The following is a 24,814-nucleotide window of genomic DNA, read 5'->3' on the forward strand; positions in this document are numbered from 1 at the left end:
CCTGTATACTAATTCAGCTCGCGGCCAGCTCGCGGCCAGCTCGGAGCCCTCCGCAGCCCCGAAGCAGCCAGGGGAAGGGGCGCGCCGACCCAGCAAGGACCCCGGGGCTGGGGTTCGGCTCTGCCTACCTGGTCCGGCGCCCGGCCCGCCGCTCCAGAGGCGCCAGCGCCACGCAGTGTCCAGATGTCGCGTCGGCTGCAGGCAGCGGTTTCCTTTAATTCGCTTGTTTCCCAAATCCAAATGTGGAGCGGAGCGCCATTTGTTTCAAAACTGACATCCAGCCTCCTGAATGGCGGATGAAGAGATGACCTTGCTTTTCTTTCTTTTTGTCTTTAATTAATGTGGTTGGAGAAATGGAGGACCCTTGGCGAGAGGCACGAATAAAGGAAGGGGGACAAGGGAGCGGGGACGGGAGTAGGACTCGCAGCCGCGTGAACGGCCTCTAGTATGGCCGTATCATGCCACACGTATGGCCGTGTCAGGTGACGGAGGTTGCGAGGGGGCGGGCTGCCTGGAGATGCGTTCTGGCGACAGGCCCTTGAGCTGTCACCGCGTGGGGCGCCCGCGCTGAGGGTGGGAAGGGGGGGGACCGCGGATAGGGCGGGAACGAGAACGTGGGGGGAGGGAGAGGAACCTAGGGCGCTAGCGGCCCGCGCGCGCGCGGCTCCCCGCGCCTCAGCCGGTTTTTCCCGCGCGCGCTGGGCACAGGCCGGTCCTGAGTTCTGGCGAGGTCCGGGGCGCGCGGGCGCGCGCAGGGGGCTCGGGCGCGCGCCTGCGGGGCGGAGATGGGCTGGGGGCGGCGCGTGGGTCTCAGTTCGCGATCGGGGGGCGGGCGCGGCGCTGCCTACCTCTGATGCCAAAAGGCGGCGCAGCGCCTGCGAAGCTCCACGGCAGTGGCGGCGGCAAGATTATGGTGCGCGCGTTCTTAATTACAGTGCGAATTCGGCGTGCGTGCGGCCCGCCGCGAGTGAGGGCTTTTGTGGTGCGGATCGCACGGCCGGTGGATGAGTGGGCAGCGTCGGGTGTGCGGGCCGCTGCGGCCCTCGTGCTGATGCTAGTGAGGAGCCAGCGCAGAGCGCATCCGAGAAGACCAGGTAGGAAGGCCTGGAAAAGTCCCGGGTGCAGGCGGCCTGTGGATGATTTTGTTTGGTGTGATTTAATAGAGATAAATCATCTTCCAGACGAGGTTAGCAGGAGGTGGTTACCGTGGGTGGATGCTCTTTCCTTCTTTCCCCATTAGGGTTACAGTTACTTAGAGGTGTGTTTCTCCCAATATGTTGAGCCCGGAGCCCGCTTCCCACACCTCCTCAATCTCATGAAACTGAGGGGTAACCAGGAGTTTCTAAACCCAGCTTAGAAGTCAGTCACTCCTGAATTTCCTGGGTGGAAGTCAGTGAACACCCACACACCGTGCACCGTGCACCCACATAAGGTGTATTTCTAGGGCACTTTATTTTGCCCTGGAGGAAAGTATTACTAACGGTACTTGCTTTCTGAAGGCCGCCTTTTTTCTCCCCAGCCTTGCTACGGGGTCAACCTTCCCGCCTTCCAGCGGTGGAGGACGTGCAAGGGTGTGGGCACGCACATGTTAGACTTCCCGAAATAGTTACATTGATCAAAGAAGGATCAGTAACTACCAGAAAGAAATACTTGCTTTTGCAGTTAGTGGACAAATGGGCTTTCGTACTGAGTTGGAGGTTTATGTTTGGCTCTCTGGCAAATTCAAACTCCTCAGGACAATGTCTGTGTTTTTAGCAGAACATAAAGAACATAAAATAGGTGAGTGGAAGGAATCACAACCGATCATATTTAAGCCATCTCAGGCCACAATTAACACTTTTTAAAAAATGAGGCCTACTTCTTGAAAAACAGAATCCTAGGTAGTGTGTCCTCATATCAGATAAATCTTTACATAGTTAGTGTAATTTTCTACGACCAGAATGATTGAAACAGTATGTATAGTTATAATATGCAGAATCCTAATTAAAACCTGGATAATAAATCTAAAAACAATTTAGTGAGACTCCATTTTGTGACCTTGTGGCATCATTTCCCTGGAAATGCACATTTTGAAAAAGTAAAGACCAGAGTAGGGGGGAATCATTTTTTATTGCAATATTAACAGGCTTTTGGGCATGTAAATGTAAAATGTTTTAAACTATCAGTGTTTAAGTGCCTCAATCTTTATTGGCAAAAATATACAATATATAGGGTAAATACACATTTTCTTTTTTCATATTATTGTGAAAGTTCAGTTTTTTAGGTAATCAATAGGAGCTTGTAAAGCAATTCACGGCATGTTGGTGGACTTGATTCTATTTCATTTTAAAACATTAACAAGACCCTGGGGTTTTTTTATGGTGCATTATTCATACTAGCAAATGTTTAGCCATTATGATACATTCTTTGATATCACAGTTGTTAGTATTACTCTCTATATATAGTTATTTTATTTCAAAGGAAATCTATAGTTACAAATTAGAAAATTTTAATCTATGTAAATACTGTAATTGTGTGCTTTCTATTTTAGGGTTACACAATGTAATATGATTAAGTTGTAGAATTTATTCATTTTATAGTATATTGTATAGAATGTTAAAACTATAAAAATGATAGGGTCATTGAAAATAGCCATTTATTTCTTGTTATATAGATAGAAATCAATTTTCAGAAATGTGCAAACTTACTAAAAATATATTGGCTATATATGAAAAGCCCAATTTTCAGCAAATATGTGGCGACAGAACACACAACTTGTATAGAAGAGAATATGTTTGAATATATGTGCAATTTTCCAACCCCATTTTTAATTTATATGTATAAACACCTGGAAGAATTAAATATAAATAATATATAACTATGTATTTCACATTAATATGTATTATGCCTATGGTTGTATTGATTTAAGAATATATATATATGAATGATAATGATATAAGGACTCATACAATTCCTTGAGAGCCAGAGTGCTAAGAATTACTTATATGAATTATTTTATATTAATACAAATATGTAAAATGTTATTTTTTAAATATTTTTAAATTTCTGCAAATATGTTCATTACAACTTTTTATTTTTATATCACTGGAAAATGTATTTTAAAAATTCCACACGACGAGTTTCTTATCCATACATGCCTGATGAATTACGTTAATTGATTTGTTACTTCTACGTAGGGGCATTTACAAAATAATCATATTTTTATTAAATCAATTTTTTGTTTACTGCTACTTATAAGCTCTTGGGTTTTTTCCCCCATTTAACAGCTTAGTGTACTTTCAAGGTAAGCACTGTACAGTTAGTATAAGCCATTATTCCCAGTGTGTACATGATCCCCAGCTTGTATTATGTTCTAAATGAACAATAACACTTTCAGAAATCAAAACTTAATATTCACTAGCCTTTTGGGGACTCTTGATATTTAAAAAGTCTATTGTTATCCTAAGGTAGCAAGGACATAGCCTATCGCTGTCTACGTCCGTAATATTTTACAGTAAGGTCTGCTAATTACATATTAATTCATCACAAATTAACAACCGTGGTAGTTAAGCTAAACCATTTCCCAACATGTAAAGAACTCCTGTTAGTAATATCATCTAAATAATCTCAAAATACTTTTTTAAAGGAAGGTTGAACATTTGGCCCAGTGTTTTTACTCTTAAAATCTTTAGTCCTTTTTGAGAAGCATAACAATCTCACTTGTCCCCTCTCTACTAAAACACCCTGGATCATAGAATCCTCTTACCTACTGCCAAATTCAACCTGATAAAAAGTTTTTATGGTGCTTTATTTCTACTAAATTATGTAAACAATGGATACTGTCTCCTTATCTAAATATAAAATGATAATATTCAATGGCTTTTTAAAAATATTAGTTTAAAAAAATCTGATTCTCAGATACCTAATCACTAATATTGTATCAATTTATAGACTGATGAAATTAATGCACTTTCTTAAATACCTCGCTGACAAGGGCATTTTTACAGTGTGTACCAAGAACTTTAAAAATATTTGTACACTTTCATTCAATTATTCTCTATGTAGGCATCATCCTAAGGAAAGAAAGATTCTGACAAAGATTAATACAAAAAATAATAGCAAGAAACTGTAAAATGCCTTAAATTCTAGCAATAAGATGTTAAATTATGGCACAACCATTCTCTGAAATTATGGTCTGGAATATTCCAGACTCTAAAATACTATAGGCAATCATGTTTTTGAAGAATATTTAATAGAATGTAAAATGATCACATTATAAAGTGAGGTGATTTTTTAAAGCAAACTTCAAAATAGTAAAAGATTATTACTCTTGCATTTCCTCTGTACACACACACACACACACACACACACACACACACATATTCACACACACAATATGTGCCAAAATATTTATAATGGTTTCCTTAGGATAGGAGAATGGGGGTCAGTGATCTTTAATTTCTTCGTTACTTTTGAGTTTTCCAAAATGCTATGACTATCGCCAGTAAAAAATGTACGTTGTTTTCAAAGCCCACTGGACAGATCTATGGTACATTTCGGATGAACTAAGAGCTTGCTTAGCGATGAGGAAGGAGTGGAGAAGGGTAAGGGAACTGAGCTGCTCAGGTATCGTAAAAGAAAGTGATTTTAAGGTTCTGGAGAAAGCATGATAGGGATGTGACGTCAGACTCTGACACACACTGTGTCTATTCACAATCTAGTTCTTTTTAAAATAAACATTAAATGCGTAGCTAGACCCGCTGCCAAGGCGTCTGGGTGCTAGGCCTCTGGTCACAGAAAGTACTCGCTACTCGGGGTGCCCTCCCTCCAGTCCTCTCGGGACTTCAGGCTGGAGCTTGCCGCCTCTCGGAGCTGGGTTGGGGTTGCAACGGGCGACCCCAGGGTCCAAAGGGAGCCGTCAGGTAGGAAGTGACCTCGCCTCCCCTCTCCCAGCTGAGACCACCTTTTTCAACCCTGACCTCCCTACCCTCTCAATTCTTAGGGACGCTGCGGATCGCGGAGATTTAATTGGCTGCTGGGGTAGGACCCTCTGGCAAGAGTTTAGACGCTTGACCCACTTATCACCCCTTTCCGCGAACGCACCCCTTCTACTTTTAGCCTCCCCTGGGTCTCATCCCTCACCTCTACTATTTCCGCAGGTAAGATTTGGTCAGAGTAACAATAACTGCAGATCAGGGGACACGCGTAGAGCAGGACTGGGGCTTCACAGGGTGGAAGGTGGGGGGCGGGCAGAGTCTGAGTGGCCCTCGTGGATTCAAGGGGGTGCGAGGAATGACAGAGGACCTTTCCAGGTCCCCTCGCCAGCCTGGAATTGGCTAGGCCTTTTTCTCTGAAGGGGATGGGGCGGAGTGGGTCAGTGAGGAAAGTGCACTTCTGAGACCCGGCAGCTTTTCCCTCCCTTTCCATGCCAGGTGGAGACCCCAGAGTGTTGAAAGGCCTCATCCTCTTTGTTTCTCTGGGTTGCAAGATGGAATGGAGAAAGGCCTGTAACGATTTTTAGTGATGAAGAATTTGCTCTCAAATTCTTCTCTTAACGGTTTTCTTGTTATACTGCAGCTTTCTTCATGTTCAAAAACGGCCCCCTGAGTTAAGACACTCAAAGGAAATCCTTTATTAGAAAGAAAAAACGTCCGTAAGTACTAAAACAAGATGAACTTCTATGACAGTAAGCAAACAAAGAGGAAAGCCTTGGGAATAAATAAAAACTTTGTTTGGTAGGGGAAGGAAGGTTCTTTTAAAGGCTTTGCCCCCTCCTAGAAAATGCTCACCAATTTGGGATCTCCACAGATTCACCCTATCCTAATTCATGCTATTTCAGTGTGTATTCAGCGATTTTACGTGTATTGACAATTGCTGAACTTACTGAGAGTGTCAATAGCATTTGTTTTTTAAAGAAGGGCAGATGGAAGAAAGCCTCTGCTTGTCAGTGCAGTTATTTATTTCATGAGCCCTGGAATGATTGTTGCAGTTGGGTAAAACTATATAATCAGAAAGAAGTAATAAAAGGGAAAATTGTAACTATCAGCTACAAGATTTAAAATTCCAATCCATCAGGTCCTTTGAAAACAATTAAGTTGCTTTTTATTTTTTATATTGTAACATAAGGGCTTCATTGATGAAAATATAAGCATTTTTAAATGATTGCAAACCCAGTAGGAATTTTTTTAAGGGAAAAAGGGCTCTGTAGAGCAGTTTCAGATCTATATGAACAAAGATACTTAATTTGAAAGTATATCAAAACTAAAAAAAAATTGTGCAATCAAAATGTTTTAAATAAATATGCCTTTGTTTTCTTCATTTAAGCATGAAAGTAATGAGAAATCAAAGAAGGTATAGGTTATCAATAGCATCATTATCTGAGCTGCTTTTTAAAACATACATTTGTGGGACTCACTCCCAGAAAATATGATTCACCAGATTTGCTGTGGGTTCCTAGAATCTCTAGTTTAAATAAACACTTCAGTGGGGATTTCTGTTACAGGTGGCTTATTGGGACACCGTTTGACAAATATGGTGGGTGTTGCTTTTTTAGCCTTATTTTTGCTTACTTATTTTTAAGTCAAGGCCAAGGCTCTTAGGTAATATTTAAAATTTTACATCAGTCAATTACACTTTAGGTTCCAGGAAGGACACTGAGAGTCTGAGTAATCATTGAAGGAGCTATTTTACTAAATGAATCAGACCCTTTATTATTAAATGGTTCTTCATCTGAATTGGAAAAGATTAATCCTTAAATCCCAGACTTTTCTTTTACAATCAGAACATATCTGGGGAGGAAAGATATAACAGGATATACTTGTATGTTAAAGCTTGTAGCACCAGATAGAAAATATCCACATAAAACATTTATTGTATCTTATCCTTTTGAAACACTATATATAATTACCTGTATTTACATAGGATGGATGGTTAGATAGATAGAGAGATAGAATAATAAGTAATAAGGAGTTGCTTTCATTTCATTATCCAAACCAGAAACAAGGCTGGTAAACATAACAACCTAAAATTATGTAAGGGAGCACAAATGAAACATTGAAGTGTTTCATAGGTTTAAATTATATTTATTTACCATCAAGGCAAATTTTCAGTAAAATGTAGCCACCACAGAATAAAGTACTTATGGACAAAATGATGGGTCTTTGTGTCTCTGTAAAAATATATTGACCAGAGGGGAAATGTATATGAATAATGTAAGCTAAAAATAATTTGCAATTATATGAAAAATTAAATAATCTGCCCTCTAAATTATAATCATAATTTTTCTGCTTTTAAACTACTATTTGTCTAATGTGACACCAACTACTTTGCTGATGTATTAGGGAAAAGAGATTACGTTTTGCTTTCTTTTTTTGAGTGCCACCATTTTCTTGCTCGATCAGGCTGCCAGATCATCTGACTCAGCAACTGTACAACTCCTCTACCCAATTTAAAGAAACAGCAGCTAACCAAAGAACAGTGACTCCCCCCAATTGCAAATCTTGCTTACCCTGTAGAATAAGTAGTATATTTTAACTTGGAAATAATTGGTAGAAGCCCATAAAACATGAGGACACTGTATTTTACTCCATTCAACTAACATACTTAATGTATGTAATGTAATTACATATTTGATGTAACATTTTAAAAGAAGCTGATTGAAACTTTATTCCAAAAGTTCATAGTCATGTTCGCTTTCAATTTTCCCTCAGAATAAGTAGAAAGAGCTTAACAGTATTAAAGCATGTCAACTTTATATCCTCTCAGGTAACTGCCACATTATCCTTATGTTTTAGGAATTTTATTCTCTCTGACTGAGACTGAGGTTCAGATAGGTTGTTACATCGTCTGTCAAAAGTCAGACCAGTAATTTGTGTACAGTTGAACCAGTTGTGCCCTTTGCCCTAAATGCTCTCACTTACCACTTTGTAACTGTCATATATGTGTATATGTGCCATATACATATACAGATATATGTATGTATCTGTATATATATATGTGTGTGTGTGTGTAGTTTCAGTTCCATCTCTTCTAGCTATTTATTGTTTTCTAAGTTGCTTAACTTCCTTGAATCTCTGTTTTACTCAGCATCAGCCACATATGTCCAGTAAATAGATATTCTTTGAGTGAATGGAAAAGTTCTGAGAAATAAAGCAATAATAACTGAAGTATCCTTATCGACTCTAAAAGCCATTGAATCTCCTAATAAAACAAAGGAATTAACTCCTTTCAGAAATTTATTTCTTGCCCAGAATAAAACTATTTAAATCTCCCTTGTAAATTAAATATAAATTACGTATTCCCACTTCGATTTAAGGGAAATAAGTGGCAAACCTGTGCAGCAGTATAGGACTCACTTAAAGCACAAAGTAAAAAAAAAAAAAGATCACTTTCTTGGAATACATGGCCTGCGATTAGATCCTGTTTTCTTTATTTACTGCCTGTGTGTTATCAGGACTAAGTACTTAAAACATTCAGTGCTCTACTTTTTCATCTGTAAACCTGAGATAGTACTCTATAGTATTCATCTAAAAAGAACTACATAAAATAGTATATGTAAAGGTACATTGTAAACTTTCAGTTGACATATATTTGTCAGGTATTGTTAAAGTGCCTAATTACACTATTCTCTTACAGGCACATTAGTTTACTTGTGCAGTAAATGCCTTCTTAATTTGAATTTAATTAAAGTAACTGAAATTCCTGAACTCCAAAGAATTACACATACATATCATAATAAAAATATATTTATTCAAATCCTTGACCCATCCCAAGGTGTCATGTAAAATCAGTGTAAATTTGCCTACTTTTTTACCCACACCTGTTCAGAAGCCCCATATAATAGTCTTTGTAGTATGACTCTAATTTCTTTTAGTATTCATAACCATAAAATAGATATTAAACAATATTCATGAACCTCTGTTTTCTAAGATAAGAAATCAATTAGTTTTAGAAACCTGAAAAAAGTATTAACCTGCGTACAATTTATCAAAAAATTTAAGAACCCAGAATAATAATATTTGGAGGGAGCATGAGGAAATGGACTCAACTCCTTCAGAATGGTCACTATAGTCTGTGGTTTCGCCACAGAATTTTCTAAGAATTCTTTAAATAAAGTGTGTGTGTATGTGTGTGTGTGTGTGTGTGTGTGTGTGTGGTGGAAGGAAAAAGGGACAGAAACATTAAAGTCATTCTCAAAACCCTCAGAATGTCTGCCTTGGAAGGTAATCTTCAGTTATTCTTATTCACATGTAGTAGAATATCAGAGAAACCAAAAAAAAAATTCTGACAATAAGACTATAGAGCCCCAAGAGGACAGGGGCCAGGGGAGCAACTAGTTCTCCATTTGAGATGAAAAGCTTCAACACAGATGATTCCCCTAAAATTAGAGTATTCTAAATCATTGTTAAATCCAATCAACTCCCACCTCCAGGAGTGAAAACTTCATACAATATTACTTCTCTGTGAGTTTCAACTGTAAGTGTGCATTCTAATAGCACATACATACATCAACAGTGTAAGCAGAAATGGAATATTATATGTGTTCATGGTTAGTAATCAATAGGGCAACACATGTTTGAAAGAAAAATCTATCTCATCAAGGAGGAATAAGGGAGACTAGGAATAGAGGGTTAGAGAAGGTAGACTTTGCAACTCCTGACGCTGCCTATGGTTTCTCCATTGTACCTCCTACTTGAACTGCGCATCAAGGAGTATGGTGGGTGGCAGTGAATGAAGAGGAAATATTGAACAGTGACACACTCCATTTGTCACTTCCCATGATTTAATAAAGGTTTTTGTGGACGTTCTTTTGTTATAACATAACCAACTTTTTACAAAGAAGCTCTGTTTTCTGGGGGTTAAAATTCAAAGAAGACAGAATTAATCACACCTTTTGGAAGGGAGTTTGTTTATTCAAACCACAAATACCTGCCAGTACATACATTAATGAACAGAAAATACTGAGAGGAAATTGACTTTGATGGCCTAAATGAATAACATGACAGTAAATGTCGTATCTATTCTCAAAAAAAAGTAAGTTGTGTTTATTGAGAGCCTGTTGTGTGCCTAGATTTTTATATGTCTGAATTCTTTATTCCTTATAATAACTCTATGGGGTACAGTTTTATTTTCCCACTTTAAGAGATAAGGAAATGGAAGCTTATAAAGTTTCCATAATTTATTTGAGCCCACAGAGCTGGCAAATGAAGGATAAATTCTGAGTATAAAGACTGAGATTATCCCATTACCCATGCTGCATTTTTGTTTCAAGATTATTATTAAAGATATGGTGGCAACTCTTACCAACCACATCTGTCCAAGTCTGAATTAATAGTTGTGACCATAGAAAGAATATGGAAAGAGGACTGAGTTCAACATCTGCTGCAAGAATTTATTACATGGGTAAACATAGGAATGTTCCACCCTTCCATTTTCTTATCTATAAACCAAAGATCATTTTTGAAAAATGATATTGCAATATGTTTCCAGAGCCTTATACTCTGAAAAACTGCAATACTATTTATTCTAGCAATTGAGAAACACCTCAAATATCTGACAACAGGGGCATCAGTAAGTAAACTATAACATTTTTTTCAGGGGAGCATGTTGCAGTTGTTAAAAGTACTGTTTATGAAGAGATTTTTGAAGAATTTGGGAAAATAATCTAATGATAAGTGAAAGGAAAAGTTCATTTCAAAATTATATCTACAAGAATGGAGCAGGGGAAAAGACAGAAAAGAAATACTTCAAAATATTAACAATTGTTGCTTTTGTATAGTGTAATTTTTCATTTTCTCTATGAAGCTCATTCCTTAATTTTTTTGCATATGTGAACTATAATCAGGAAAAAATACTCAAAAATGATTTGAAGAAGCAACCTGAATGTCCATCAGTAGATGAATGGATAAAGAAGATGTGGTACATATACACAATGGAATATTATTCAGCCATAAGAAGAAAACAAATCCTACCATTTGCAACAACATGGATGGAGCTAGAGGGTATTATGCTCAGTGAAATAAGCTAGGCAGAGAAAGACAAGTATCAAATGATTTCACTCATCTGTGGAGTATAAGAACAAAGAAAAAAAACTGAAGGAACAAAACAGCAGCAGACTCACAGAACCCAAGAATGGACTAACAGTTACCAAGGTGAAAGGGACTGGCGAGGGTGGGTGGGAAGGGAGGGATAAGGGGGAAAATGGGGCATTATGATTAGCACACATAATGTAGGGCAGGACACAGGAAAGGCAGTATATACAGAGAAGACAAGTAATGATTCTACAGCATCTTACTATGCTGATGGACAGTGACTGTAATGGGGTATGTGGGGGGGACTTGATAATGGGGGGAGTCTAGTAACCATAATGTTCAAGTAATTGTACATTAATAATATCAAAATAAAAAAAATTTAAAAAATGGGACTGGGTTAGTGACTTTGAGTGGAAATCTAGATCCAAATTTCCATCACTGTATTATTACCCAAGAATAATCACACAGAAGTACAGTAGTCCCCAAAGTGGAGATCCTGTCACCTTAGGACAGGATTTGCAACCTGCTTGAGGGCACAATTCTTATTTATTTTATTGATACCCCATCTTATATTAGTTTCAAGTATACAACACAGTGGTTCAACAGTTACCCACATTATTAAATCCTCACTCCCATTAGTACTGCTACTATCTGTCAGCACAGGAAGATGTTACAGAATCATTGGCTATATTTTCCCTGCTGTACTACCATCCCTGTGACCTACCTATGTTATGATTGGGAATTTTTGTGCCCCTTTATCCCCCTCACCCTCCACTCCCACTCACCCCACCCCCACCCCCGTGGTAACCACCAGTCCCTTCTCAGTGTCTGTAAGTCTACTGCTGCTTTGTTCATTCTGCTTGGCTTTGTATTTATATTTCACAAATAAGTGAAATCATGTGGTATTTGTCTTTCTCCACCTGGCTTATTTCACTCAGCATAATACTCTCTAGATCATCCATGTTGTTGCAAATGGCAGGATTTCTTCTTTATGGCTGAATAATATTCCATTGTGTATATGTACCACCTCTTCTTTGTCCATTCATCTGTTGATGGACACTTAGGTTGCTTTCATATCTTGGCTATTGTAAATAATGCTGCAATAAACATAGGGGTGCATGTATCTTTTTGGATCAGGGGTTTTGTTCTCTTTGGGTAAATTCCTGGAAGTGGAATGACTGGGTCCAATGGTATTTCTATTTTTAGTTTTTGAGGAACCTCCATACTGCTTTCACAGTGGCTGCACCAATTGACATTCCCACCAACAGTGTAGGAGGGTTCCCATTTCTCCATATTCTCACCAACACTTGTTATTTCTTGTCTTTTGGACAGTGGCCATTCTGACTGATGTGAGTTGACATCTCATTGTGATCTTGATTCGCATTTCCCTGATGATTTGTGATGGGGACCATCTTTAAAGAGCACAGTTCTTAAAGAAAAGGAAGCATTGCTGAGTTGTCCACTGTGTACTGTGTACATCAATCAAAAGGGACACATAGTGGGGAGAATGTCGACCTGTCAGACAGAACTGGGAACTTTAAGTTTGAATTCCATCTCCCTATGTATTGTTACTTAAGCACTGTGTGCTTCTTTTCTTCCAATATATGAAGAAGGATAATACTCTATATCCCCAAGACAGTTGTGGGATTAGGAAGGATATATGTAAAACTGCTTAATGCTTGTCACATAGTGGGGGTCCAATAAATGGTAGCCATTATGATGTTCTTGGCAACTATGAATGAATTTCCTATTGTCTCTATTTCCGTAGTCTGTCTCTTCCTTAATTATCACATATTCTTTTCCTCAAGATATCATATTCAGTATCTGTGCATGTAAACCAATTATATGCACACACACACAACATACTAGACATAGAGATTATATACACACACCACACACATGCACACACATACTATGCTAATCTTGTAGTTTTCTCAATTGGCCGAACAGTTATGAATAGATATAAGTAATTCATCATAAGAAACTTCTCAATATACAAAAACAGACATTTATAAAATGACTGACTTAACAGTGATTGTTTTCATGAGCTACCAGGATTTCTCATTTCACAAGAGTCCACTCTAGAGATACTTTTAATTGTAAACTCCTTACATAGACTTAAAATTACATTTGTTTTACACACAATTTAGAAAAGACATATATAACATGTAATACACTTCTAAGTTATCCTCAAAATGACCTTGGGAAGATGATGATAGGTACTTCAGATTCTGTTCTGAGTTAATACTTTGGAAACAAAGATTGAAAAAGTATGATTTACCTATAATTATGCATCAAGTTTATAATAAGTTAAAGCATTCTGAGTTTTGTGCTCTTTGCCAAAGTCCTTCAAATAATCTTTCTAGAGATATTCTATGTATACGTTATTTTTAACTTTAAACTATGTTTTGAACAATTGTTTAATAACAATACTAATATTGAATATGGTAAAAAGATGTGTGTTTTCTTAAAACAACTTTTGTGTGTGTGATTAGATACAATAACCGAAGGAAGAGAAGGAAGAGAAATTTTACAAATTCTGAGTGAACAGAGATGTCAAAGTTCCTAAAACTGTGCCTTATTCATAGTAGACCCTCAATAATTGTTTTATATTGAATTTAATTAGAGGATAGTAAAAGGAGGAAGGAAACATCCCCCATCTTGAATTTTCCTTAATTCTAATCCTCGGGCCATGCACCTTTCTCAACAAACTTGGTTGGAGGTCTGCTGCGTTTTCTCAAAGGTCTCCCTTTCATGATAAAGTTAATTTTTCTCCTTGTGGAAAAATAAATAATTAAAGGAAAACCTTGCTTTCTTTGCCATTTCTCACCTACGAAAGTCCTTCTTTCCCATTTAAAATACCAAGATTGGACACTGATCCCTCAGAAATCTTACCCAGGGGCACTTCTAGAGGCATATTTCTTGGCTGAACAGCAATGTGTTGAGGCACAGTTGTGATTTTGCCCACTTTATAGATGGTGATATTAATCCAGAATAAAGTATCACTTGCTTAAGGTGATAGGTGGTGGAGCTAGGCCTTGGGGCTCTCTTTTCTTTACATTTTCAACTCTTTCTTAACTAAGAAGTGTACATGAAATTACTTTTCTATTGCCTTAGTCTTCAGATAATCCACTACTGCCCCCGGCATTCAATCCTACACCCCATCTATTTGGGCCTGACCTAAGTATGTCTAGAAGCTCTAGATCAGAGCATAAGTTGCTCTGATAAGCTATTTCATAAGAAACTCTACTTAAGGATGGGATCCTCCCCAGATCCTGAAATACAACATCTTTTTTCTGGTAACACACATCTAATGTCTCAGTCATCAGAACACATCTTCCTTCTTCTGCATTGCTTATATAGGCTCCCTTCAAGAGCTCATCCCAATTCAAACCACCTTCCATGTCTAGAGAAGCAAATATGTTGATGGTTATTACCAAAACACCCTCCTGACTAAGGACCCTTCTTTTTGGTATCCACAACTTAAAGCCAAGTGTCTGACATAGTATGTACTCAGTTATTCTTTGTCAAATAAAGTTATGAATGATGGCTTTCAGAAAAGCAACTCTCATTTGTCTAATAAGTTTAAATTGTTTATTTAATTAGAATGGCTAATAAATGCACATAGTACAAAATTCAAACATTACAAGTTGTAGAGTGTGAAAAGAAAGTCTCATGTCCATCCCTTATTTCTTCTCCCCACAGTTCACACACTGTTTTGTATCTTTCTAGAGACATTCTATGTATATTTTATTTTATTTTTAACTTTAAACTATATTTTGAACAATTGTCTAATAACAATACTAATATTGAATATGGTAAAGAGAAGTATGATTTTTAAAACAGCTTTTGTGTGTGTCTCACTTGATATAATAACCTCATGAGGTATAAAGAATAGGGCACGATAGAAACCATTTTAAAGTTATGGACTTTGTGGCTAAAAATGGTCTGAAGATCTCAGTCAAACAGCAGTTCAACCAGAACCTAATTCCAAAATACTACCTTCTATCTCGAATACTATCTTTCTGTCTCTTTCTGGTAATATGTTGAATTAACAATCACATCCATAATTACTATTCTTTGATTTGTAGGGGTACTGGAGTAGCATCATTGCCAAACTTTCTTTAATTTAAATAAAGTAGTCAGGTGCTCCTGTAGTGTCACGATCTCCACCCTCAGCTGGGTTCTCCAGGCTGATGAAAAGGCTCCTCTGTCTAAGTCCTGTTTAGCCCATCCATCTTCCCTCTTAACAGATATTCTTAACCTTCACCACTCTCACTTCCTAACCCACCATCTTATCCTCACTACAAACAAGTCAGCTTCTTCTTCATTCATGGAAGGAAGTGCCTTAACTTCCTCCCTGCCCTGACCTTTTCTCCTTTCTCGAATCTAGTTGTATCTACTGCATCCAAACTTATACCCACTCCCTGTGCCTTGTATTCCATTTGTTCCTGACATTTTAGGATCTCAGGTTCTCAGAAATACCCTGTATTGCCTGTGGCCTAAACCTCTCTTTTCCTTTTCTAGCTGTCTTTCTCTTCACCTGGCATCTTTCCCTCCAGTGTATGCAAATGCTAAGGTCTCTTCCACCTCTCTGCCGCCCTTCACTATACATTGCTTTGAACTATCAGCGAAGCTGTGAGAGTGTTCCCGCTTCCTTGCCATCCCATTCACTCCTGATTTTCCTTCTGACAATCTGAGTAGCCCTTCAAAGGCTCCTTTGTAGGCTCTTCTTCCAGAAGTTTATTTTTCTAGACTCTCACCATATATCCATACATCCCAGTGGATTATTTTCAGTGTTTCCAAACTTATATGGCTTTGCAAGTGCTCTTACCTCTACCTGGAACAGCTTTCTCCTTCTTTTACGTCTCCACACTCCTACACCTTTCTTCAAGACTACGGTCAGCTTTTAGCACCCATTGAGCTGTGGAGGAAAACTAGGAAAGCTGCCACATTATTAACTATTTGCACAAGATTTCTAATGGAGTATAGGATCAATATCTAGAACAAAGGGGCCACACCCAAGGATGCCATAATCTTTTGGGAACTGTCCTGCAAGTGCTGGGAGCTAAGACATACATGTCTAAACCTGGTTCTTAGAAAAAAAATCAACCTCCGTGTCTATACATAATGCATCCAAGAAATGTTTTTGTATGATGTCATCACCAATTTCCTTCAACAACAGTCCAATATATTGCAAAAGAGTTTGAAGAGTTCTTGATGTAGGAATCCATAGTTGAGTTTTAGAGGAATTTCTGAATTCCCTGAAAGTTATATTCAGAAATACATGTGCAAGTGTACACACTTCTTTTAAAAAAGAATTGTGTGTTACTTTTTGAGGAGAGGGTCTGCAGCTTTCAACATATTCTCAAAGGCCTACTCCCTCTGACCCAAGATTAAGAACTATTATTTTAGAGATGGAAATTAATTTTTATATTAGTCTAAACACCAAATATATTACAAGAGGTATCTATTTCCTCCCTCCCATCACCACAACCACTATTTCTACTCCCCCATTGTACAATACTTAAAGCTACATTTAAAAAATTTTATGTTCTGTAACACCATTGTCACCCAAATAACTGAAGGGGGCCTGGAAGAAAATATAGATGACACAGAAATACATTGTGGATTTTTACAAGAGATTTGTCATCCTGTAAGAGTTTTGATTGGCGTCATTTTAAAACCTCATGTTTTGCCTGAGCTAACAGCAGCTGAAGAGTACAGTCAGGTATTCTGGGTCTTCAAGAGAAGTCAACCAGGGATGGAAATACAACTTTTAAGTAGAGCTGGATTATTTAGTAGGCAGATGAAGCATGTGCTTAAGGCATCACCAAAGCCTGAGCAATCCGATTAAAAAAAATAATCTACTAAAAATGTAAAAGCAATAATCACACAACAAATTAGAACCTTGTTCCTATTTTCTTTTGCTTGTTATGACTTCTGTTTAAGTTTTCATTAAATACAAGGGTGGTGGAGGGTGTCCAACAATTTTCAGTGATTAAGTTCTTCTCGATCTTCCTTTTATGTATTACTGATAATTCTATCCAAAGCATTTTCTTTTTTCTGTACCTCACAACACGATTGCAAAGAGAATCCTCAAAATGGATAATTTAAGAACTAACAGGTATTAGCTTAGGATGTGTGGCACTGTTCTAAATGCTTACATACACATTAATTCATTTAAAACACAACAGCTCTTCACTACGAAGTAGGAGCCACTCTTAGCCCCCCCATCTGATAACTAAGAGAATGCAAGATTTTCCATTAAGAGGGAAAAGGTATTGGGGATGAGAGAGGGGAAGCGCCAGGGCAATGGGTGAGCCAGGTCTCTGAATCATTATGCAACTCCTTCTAGAGCGCTGAGCACTTTTTCTGGCCGTGGAGAATTTACCAAGAAAGGAGTTTATCAGTCCAATGATTCCCTCGTCACTCTCCTGTTTATAGGCAGATATCTCCACCAGCCCTGTTAAATAGACCTCATCTTCTTGGAGCCAGCCCTTACACTAGGAGCCAGTACCAAGCGTTGCACAAGTCTGGGAAATCGTGGCCCCCCGACATCCGTTTTACAAGTGTTGGGGGCTGGAGGTGGGGTGGGGAACATGTCCTCGCGCCGTTAGACTCTCCCTGATGAGCGTCTGTCTGAGCTAGGATTTCTGGGATGGTGGACCCAGCGCTCGAAACCCCCGTGTGGAGTGGTGGACAGGGAGGGTGGTATCTGAAAGAAGCGAAGCCTCCTGGTGTCGTTGGCGATACAGATCCTCGGCAGGGCTGTTACCACGAGGAAGGATTAGCCGTTTCTTCTGATTAAATGAGGAAGCAATACTTTGCCAGTGACATCAAACACTCTGGTTCAAACTTGGCTGTTAGGAATCCTGCGCAGCTTTGCAATGCTGGGAGGTAGGAAGGACACCGGGGAGAAATTCACTTTCACTGAGTGAACTCTCCGGGAGACCCGCCCGTGGTGGGGGTGGGGAGCGCCGCGCGGTGGGAGAGGCGGCGGGGGTGCGGGGGGGTGCTCCCCCCACCGGCGGCCTGGGCTCCTGCGCGCCGCGCTTCCGGCCGGTGCCCCGGGCGAGCCAAGCCCCGGTGACCGCAGAGGCCCGCGGGGGGCGCCTTCGGGGGGGCCATACTCGCCGTGTGTTGGCTGCTGGGCCCCTGCTCGGAGAGCACGTGAACAGCTCCCCCTGGAGCGAAGAAACAGCCGCGGGAGCTGAGGGGCCGGGTCTGGGGGCCGCTTCCGCCGGCCCGGGAGGAGGCGTGGGGAGGGGCGGGCTGGTCCCGCGGGCCGGGGGTGGGGGGTGCCGCGGGGCGCGGCGGGAAGGAGGCAGGGAGCGAGAGGAGCGCTGGGCAGCAGCATGGAGCCCACTGCCGACAGGCTGGCCACTGCCGCCGCCCGGGGCCGGGAGGACGAGGTGCGGGCGCTGCTCGAGGCGGGGGCGCCGCCCAACGCTCCGAACCGTCACGGTCGGAGCCCGATCCAGGTGGGTCCTCCGATCTGCCGCGTAGGAGGGGGTGGCGGGCGGCCTTGGGACACGAGGTCTGCAAGGCAGTCTGATCAAGGTGAGCACGTCGATTTTCGGTGAAGGGAGACCTCCCGAGGAGTTCTTCTGTGGAGTTTGGAGCCGGAGACCTCGTGGTGAGGCCCTGGGCGCTCAGGAAGCCAAGGGAGGAATGAGGGGGCTTTTGGGGTGCAGATCTCCAGAATGGTATGAAGATCTAGAGGGGAGAGCCTACTTGTGTTAATGTAGACCGAGGTATGTCATCAAACTCAAAATTACGAACGTTTCAGGTAAAACACAGGATTTTAAGAAAATGTGAGATTTCCTGGGTCAACCAACTTAGCCCTGAGCTCACAGACCCTTGAGTGGTGTGGATCATCTTTCTCGCTGTGGATGTTGGAGGAAATATCAATTGAAATTGTTAAGAAGCAACTACATCTTGTGCTTATTTTTATTTTAACTGAGTAAGGAAAACATGTTTGTCGTAAAAATTTGAGAAATATAGACAGAAAAACATTAATGTGACCTTGCCTGACATTGTGTCAATTTGGTTACCATTTTGGGGCTATCAGCTATTATCTTTGTTATTGTTTAACTTCCTTGATATAGATGAACTTATTTTGGAGAGAGTTTTCAATTCCTCATTGTTGAAAATGTCATTTCTTCCCTCCCCACTCAAGTTTTGTGTATGTGTGGTGGGTGGGTGGGGGGGGTCGTGCCAGGTTTTGTTTGATGTTGTTTCCTTCACTAACTTACTAAATCTCAAGCTAAAAACGTTCTTCCTGGCAGTCGCTACCCTGGTTTTATTCCCATTGTCGACTGTGATTTCTTTTCTGAAAAAATAACATTTATATGCAACGAATGCACATTGCAAAAACTCCAGTATAACAAGACAAAAGAAAGTAACCCTGCTTGGAACTTCACAAATGTCACAACTGAATCTTCCTTTACTGAAACTGTGCTACACAGGATAAATCTATACACTTTTTAATACAGATACAAAATAGAACAAAAATGCCTTACAACTTGAGATTATTTGGGATTTTAAAAGTGTGGAGAGATTTTTGAGACTAGTGAGCTTGAGTGATTTTAGAAAACAAGCATGAGTCCTTTAAAAATAATGCATGTATGATTCATAATTTGATATGTCCGAAATTTTGTCAACAGCTTGGAGACTGGGAATTGAGCCATGGAATTCTAGAATATTTTCAAAGACACTTTATTTGTTTAAATACAAAAAAGGAAGTTAATTGGTTTCAACAATTTTAGTTTAAAATTTTTTAAACAGGGAGAATAAGGACATAGAGCAAGGGTGGCATGATTTTTGTTTGTAAGCCTAACTGAAAAATTTTGAACTTACTAAATTAAATTTAATGTCTTATCAAATGAATTTAAGCACTCAACAATTATTCACCTAATTGATTCATTTTCTTTTTTGTTTTGGATTGCTATTATAATTTGTATATTTAAAGGTTAGGCTGCTTTTCAGTCATTAATTCTGTAAAATATAATAAAATATAGTCACTATCATCCAGCTAATATAACCACATAACCATAAAGAAAGTATTACCCTAAAATAAAGTGTCTACCATCACCACATACCAGGCAACACTCAAATTGTAATATTGCTGTGATTGCTGACACTATGTAAAATTTTCTCTTTGGTAATGACTGTTTCAAAGATGATTTAGGAACCAAATGAGGTGAGCACACCCTGTTTAATGAACTCCTGCAGTGTAAGCTTGGGAAATGTCAGTTTCCTATTTCTGCTGTAACAAATTATTGCAAATTTATTGCCTTAAACCAACATAAATTTACTATCATACAGTTCTGGAGATCAGAAGTCTAGACTTGGTCCCCAGGGCGGCATTCCTTTTGGAAGTTCTAACAGAGAGTCTGTTTCTCTGCCTTTTCCATTCCTTGGCTAATGGCCTCTGCATCTTGTGACTTACGCTGCCGCTTGGATCTTCTGTCTGATTGTGACCTTCTTACAGGGAAAGTTGTGATTACATTGAGCCCACCCTGACAATCCAGGTTAATTTCCCTCAAAATCCTTACTTTAATCACATCTGCAAAATCCTTTTTTCCATGTATGGTAACATAGTCACAACTTTCTAGTGTTAGGAAGTGGACATCTTTGGGGTCATTATTTAGCTTACCATAGGAAGGAAATTCAGGGCAGGTTAGACAAATCTTCCCATTTTATACTTAAAGAAGTTGAAGTCTAACAATTTAGGAAGTTAAGGGCAAAAGTCTAACACTCCAGGAAGTTAAGGGTAGTTTGAGAGTTTTGCAAAAATTAAGGTTTCTTCTTTCTTCTCTCTCTCTCCCTCCCATCCCCCCACACCACCACCACCACCACACGCACACCTTCTCTCTCTCTCTCTCTCTCTCTCTCTCTCTCTCTCTCTCTCTCTCTCTCTCTCTCTCTCTCTCTCTCTTTCTTTCTTTTTTTTTTATTTTCACTTTTTAACAATTACCCACATTCTGGGCTTGGATATACAGCAGTGAACCATACAAAATCTCTGGGCCTTGCATAATTCCATATCAAAATGTAGGGCTGGGAGGGAGGGAATGTGTAGTAAAAGTGAGTTTGTCCCTCGCTTTTTGCTGTTGTCTGTGCCTCTGACAGCGTTCCTGTGTGTGGCCGAAACGCCCCAAAACGCTGGAGAATATAATGGGATTCAATGTGTACAGAAAAAATAGAATGGGTAGGAAGGAGAAGAGGCTAAGGAATTTGGTAACTGAAAGCAAATAAAGGCTAACTAGATAGCTGTGAGTTGTACACATCTCCACGGAGTGGGGATGCTTCGCAACAATTTCTTTAATCGTGGCCCTGCCGCCTCCCCTCTCCCTGACCACTCTGCTCCCTCCCGCAGGTCATGATGATGGGCAGCGCCCGCGTGGCCGAGCTGCTGCTGCTCCATGGCGCGGACCCCAACTGCACCGACCCCACCACCCTCACCCGACCCGTGCACGACGCCGCCCGGGAGGGCTTCCTGGACACGGTGGTGGCGCTGCACCGAGCCGGGGCGCAGCTGGACGTGCGCGACGCCTGGGGCCGCCTGCCCGCGGACCTGGCTGAGGAGCGGGGCCACCGCGACGTCGCCCTGTACCTGCGCGCTGCCGCAGGGGGCATCGAAGGTGGTAGCCACCTCGGCACAGACGCCGCGGAGGGTCCCGCAGGTGAGGTGGGGGATCTCAAACTTTGAACTCAACTTTCGCAGCCCAGAGCGCTCCTTTTTCAGAAGAGAAAATTGACCCAGGGTCTTGAGTCTGGCCTCATCTCACACACTGCGCACCCGTGGGACCTGTGTCCCGATCGCGCTGCTTCGCCAGAGCTGTGGATGGGAAATAGCTTGAGATGGATTTCCACATGTTACAGCCCATCCCATAACCGTGTTCCCCGCCCTACAAAGGCTCACCCTCTCCGTAGCTCAAGGGCTAGATTCTGAAGCATTCAAGACTCAGGAGGCGAAAGGTGTAGTGGCCCCTCTTCCTCCAAACTAGCTGACCATTCGCATCCATTCAAACTGCCCTCAGTTTCCCCATTAGCTTACCTAGTTCCGAAACTGGTTGTACATGGCATCATCTGGCAGACATCTGTTCCTTCTCTCTCTATTACAAAATTTTACTGAGTCGGACCATCTGCTCTACGCCATAAAGTTTTCCAGAGCTCCCCTAGGGAGTTGTGAGGGCATCTAAGATGGAGCCCTTTCCAACCCTGGTGGACGCAAAGGCCAGACAATAGAGGACTTGTAGGTCAAAGAAAGGATGTTAGATCAAAACCTGGAATTGGCTGCAAGCTCTAGGAAAGAGTGTTAAGCTTCTCCCTCTCCTTAAAATTTTTTTATACTTAAAGTATAGTTGATATACAATATTAGCTTCAGGTGTACAACAGTGATTTGACAAATAATACTTTATGAAATGATTACCAGGGTAAGTGTAGTTAAAATCTGTCACCATACAAAGTTATTACAGTGTTAATAACTATTTCCTATGCTGTACTTTTCACCCCATGACTTATTTGTAATTGGAAATTTGTACTTTATTGTCGCCACCTATTTTGCCAATGCCCCACCCTCTTACCCCTGTGGCAACCACTAGTTTGTTCTCCATACAGGAGCTTTACCCTAGCTTCAGCTTTCCGTTTCTGTGGGAGATCGTCAAGGGAGGTGGGTGTGTGGTTCTCCTTGCCTTCTCTTTCTGCGACCCCAGGCCTTCTTTTCCCATGGCCCGATTCCCCCACTTCTACTCCTGCCTACCCAAGTATCATCTTTACTCTTATTTTCTGAAAGGGAAAACCACTTTATTACTTAAAAAATAAATACGAAGCAATATCCGAAAATAACGTGAATATTTAAGGTGAATCATGACTTTGAAGATACTGAAATTTGTCCTACTGTGGCTCAGAACTGAGGCACTAGGCTTCCCGGCCTTAGGGGAGCCTGGGCAGGTATGGCACAGAGGCTGGCTCTGGGCCTTCGACTGGAACTTGCTTATGAGCTCTTCACTTTGGGTGTGAGAGGCACGAACATCTCTAGCCTACCCACCCTCTCTATCCCCCAAGTGAAGCTTGAGTCGGTGTACGACCAGTGGCGACCACTCGCAGGGCTGTAGGATGGAACAAGAGCTGGGAGGAGCCAAGGAGGGAAAGAATTAGTTGATTAAAATGGGCCACAGGCACATTAATAAACTGAATAACCCTTTTTAACCAACCTGAGATGTTTCCTTCCTTCTCCCTGCCCCCCATCCCTTCCTTCCTTCCTTTCGTTTAGTTAAGATCCTACAGTCTGATGAGCCCCTTTTTTGGTGGGATACAAAAATGAACGAGACGAAACAGGAGTCCTGCCCTCATAGAGCTTACGTTCTGGGAAATTGACCTTAAACAATGTAACAATGTCAGGGAGGGAGTTTGTAAAACCAATGTGATGGATAAGAGTGAAGAGTGAGTAGGAGGGGAGGCTGGTGTAGAAAGAGTGGCCGGAGAACCTGAGTGTGGAGAACAGCTGAGCCGCCGTCTGTCCCGTGCGAACACTGCGGCGGGAATGAGCGTGGCAGGTTCGGAGGACCCAAAGGCGGGCTGGAGCGGGAACCTACGAGATCAGGGAAACGGGCAAAGGCCAGACAACGCAGGGCCTTGTAGGTCAGAGAAACGACGTTGGATTAAAACGTTAGGAAGCCATTAGCCGTCTTGGGAGAGGCTGCCTCGGGTGGGAGACGCTAGGGCTGGAACCGAGCCTGAGGTGCGCGCTGGGTACGCGCCTTCTCTGAGCCTTCTGCGTCAGGTGCCGGTGCCTGGGGACGCGCGAAGGGCGAGGCGTGCCTTCACGTCCCCGCGCCTGGCACCGCGTGCGCCAAGCTCTCGGCGCTCGTTCTGTCGCGCGTTCCCTCCCACTGCCCTGGCCCCGGCGGGCGGGGCCGGAGCGGCCGGCGAGACCGGAGCAGCCCCGGGCAGCGGAGCGCGTGCTATCGGGAGGCTCGAGAGTGGCTGCGGGTTCCGGTCTCGAGGGCCAGACCCTGTGCTGGGGTTTGTGGACCTCGAGAGGAGGTGCACACGCAGGGGAAGCCCTCCGGAAACCCTGCCTGAATACGCGGTGAGGGACTGCAACACAGGAGGGACGGATGGGTGGCACATCTTTGATTTCCAGTGTCTAATGTTTTTTTTTTCCGTTTGCCGCCCGCAGACAGCCCCGACGTATAGAATCGCTGAGACGCTTTACGACATTTCGATCTTCAATCATAGAAGACAAAAATTACCCCACCCCACCTAATCTTTCCCTGCTTAGTTCCAAAATATCTTAGTTTATGAAATAGCGCTTTTTTAAATCTTGGAGAACTTCTCCGCATATATCCCTGCGCCTTTCCCTAAATTTCCATTTGTATTTCCATTTATATATTCTTATAAAAGTAAAAAGCAGCAACCCCACTGTGCCCGCCTTTTCATTGGGTTGGAGTTTTCAGCAGCACCCAGTACTCAGACCCCGCGCACATCTACGCGGGCACTTCCTCTTCCGAGCCTCGCAGCCCCGGGCCGCTGGTATTATCACAGCCGTTTGGTGAACTGGGAAAACGAAGCGTAAGTAGGTTATGTGGACTCTCTTCTGTCAAACAAAGCCAAGGTTTAAAAAAAAATCTTTTAAAACAAATAGTGTTCTTCCGTTAATTCATTTATTCAATCAACATTTATTGAACACCTGTTACGGCACCGTGCCAGGGGCGTAGTGGAGGGAGACAGCTATCGACCAATAAACACACAGCCACAGACTAGAATTTTTAACGCCAATGTCATTGACTCCAAGA

At 41.4% G+C, this 24,814-nt stretch overlaps 1 protein-coding gene across 5 annotated transcripts; it reads left to right on the forward strand.

Moving 5' to 3' along the window:
* The first annotated feature begins 955 nt into the window (after nucleotides 1-955).
* On the forward strand, nucleotides 956-24,440 carry LOC118972765 (cyclin-dependent kinase inhibitor 2A-like). 5 transcript variants are annotated; one of them, XM_037020458.1, is made up of 4 exons: nucleotides 5,006-5,138; nucleotides 5,557-5,632; nucleotides 21,391-21,697; nucleotides 24,199-24,440. In XM_037020458.1, the coding sequence occupies exons 3-4, from the start codon at nucleotides 21,394-21,396 to the stop codon at nucleotides 24,213-24,215; spliced, it is 321 nt and encodes a 106-aa protein (XP_036876353.1). In that variant the 5' UTR covers nucleotides 5,006-5,138; nucleotides 5,557-5,632; nucleotides 21,391-21,393; the 3' UTR covers nucleotides 24,216-24,440. The 5 variants fall into 5 exon arrangements, with proteins under 5 accessions (XP_036876352.1, XP_036876353.1, XP_036876354.1 ...); XM_037020457.2 differs by lacking the exons at nucleotides 5,006-5,138; nucleotides 5,557-5,632 and adding an exon at nucleotides 956-1,094; XM_037020459.2 differs by lacking the exons at nucleotides 5,006-5,138; nucleotides 5,557-5,632 and adding an exon at nucleotides 17,796-17,909.
* The last annotated feature ends 374 nt before the right edge of the window (nucleotides 24,441-24,814 follow it).

Source organism: Manis javanica, chromosome 2 (genome assembly GCF_040802235.1).
Source record: "Manis javanica isolate MJ-LG chromosome 2, MJ_LKY, whole genome shotgun sequence".
Classification (NCBI taxonomy): domain Eukaryota; kingdom Metazoa; phylum Chordata; class Mammalia; order Pholidota; family Manidae; genus Manis; species Manis javanica.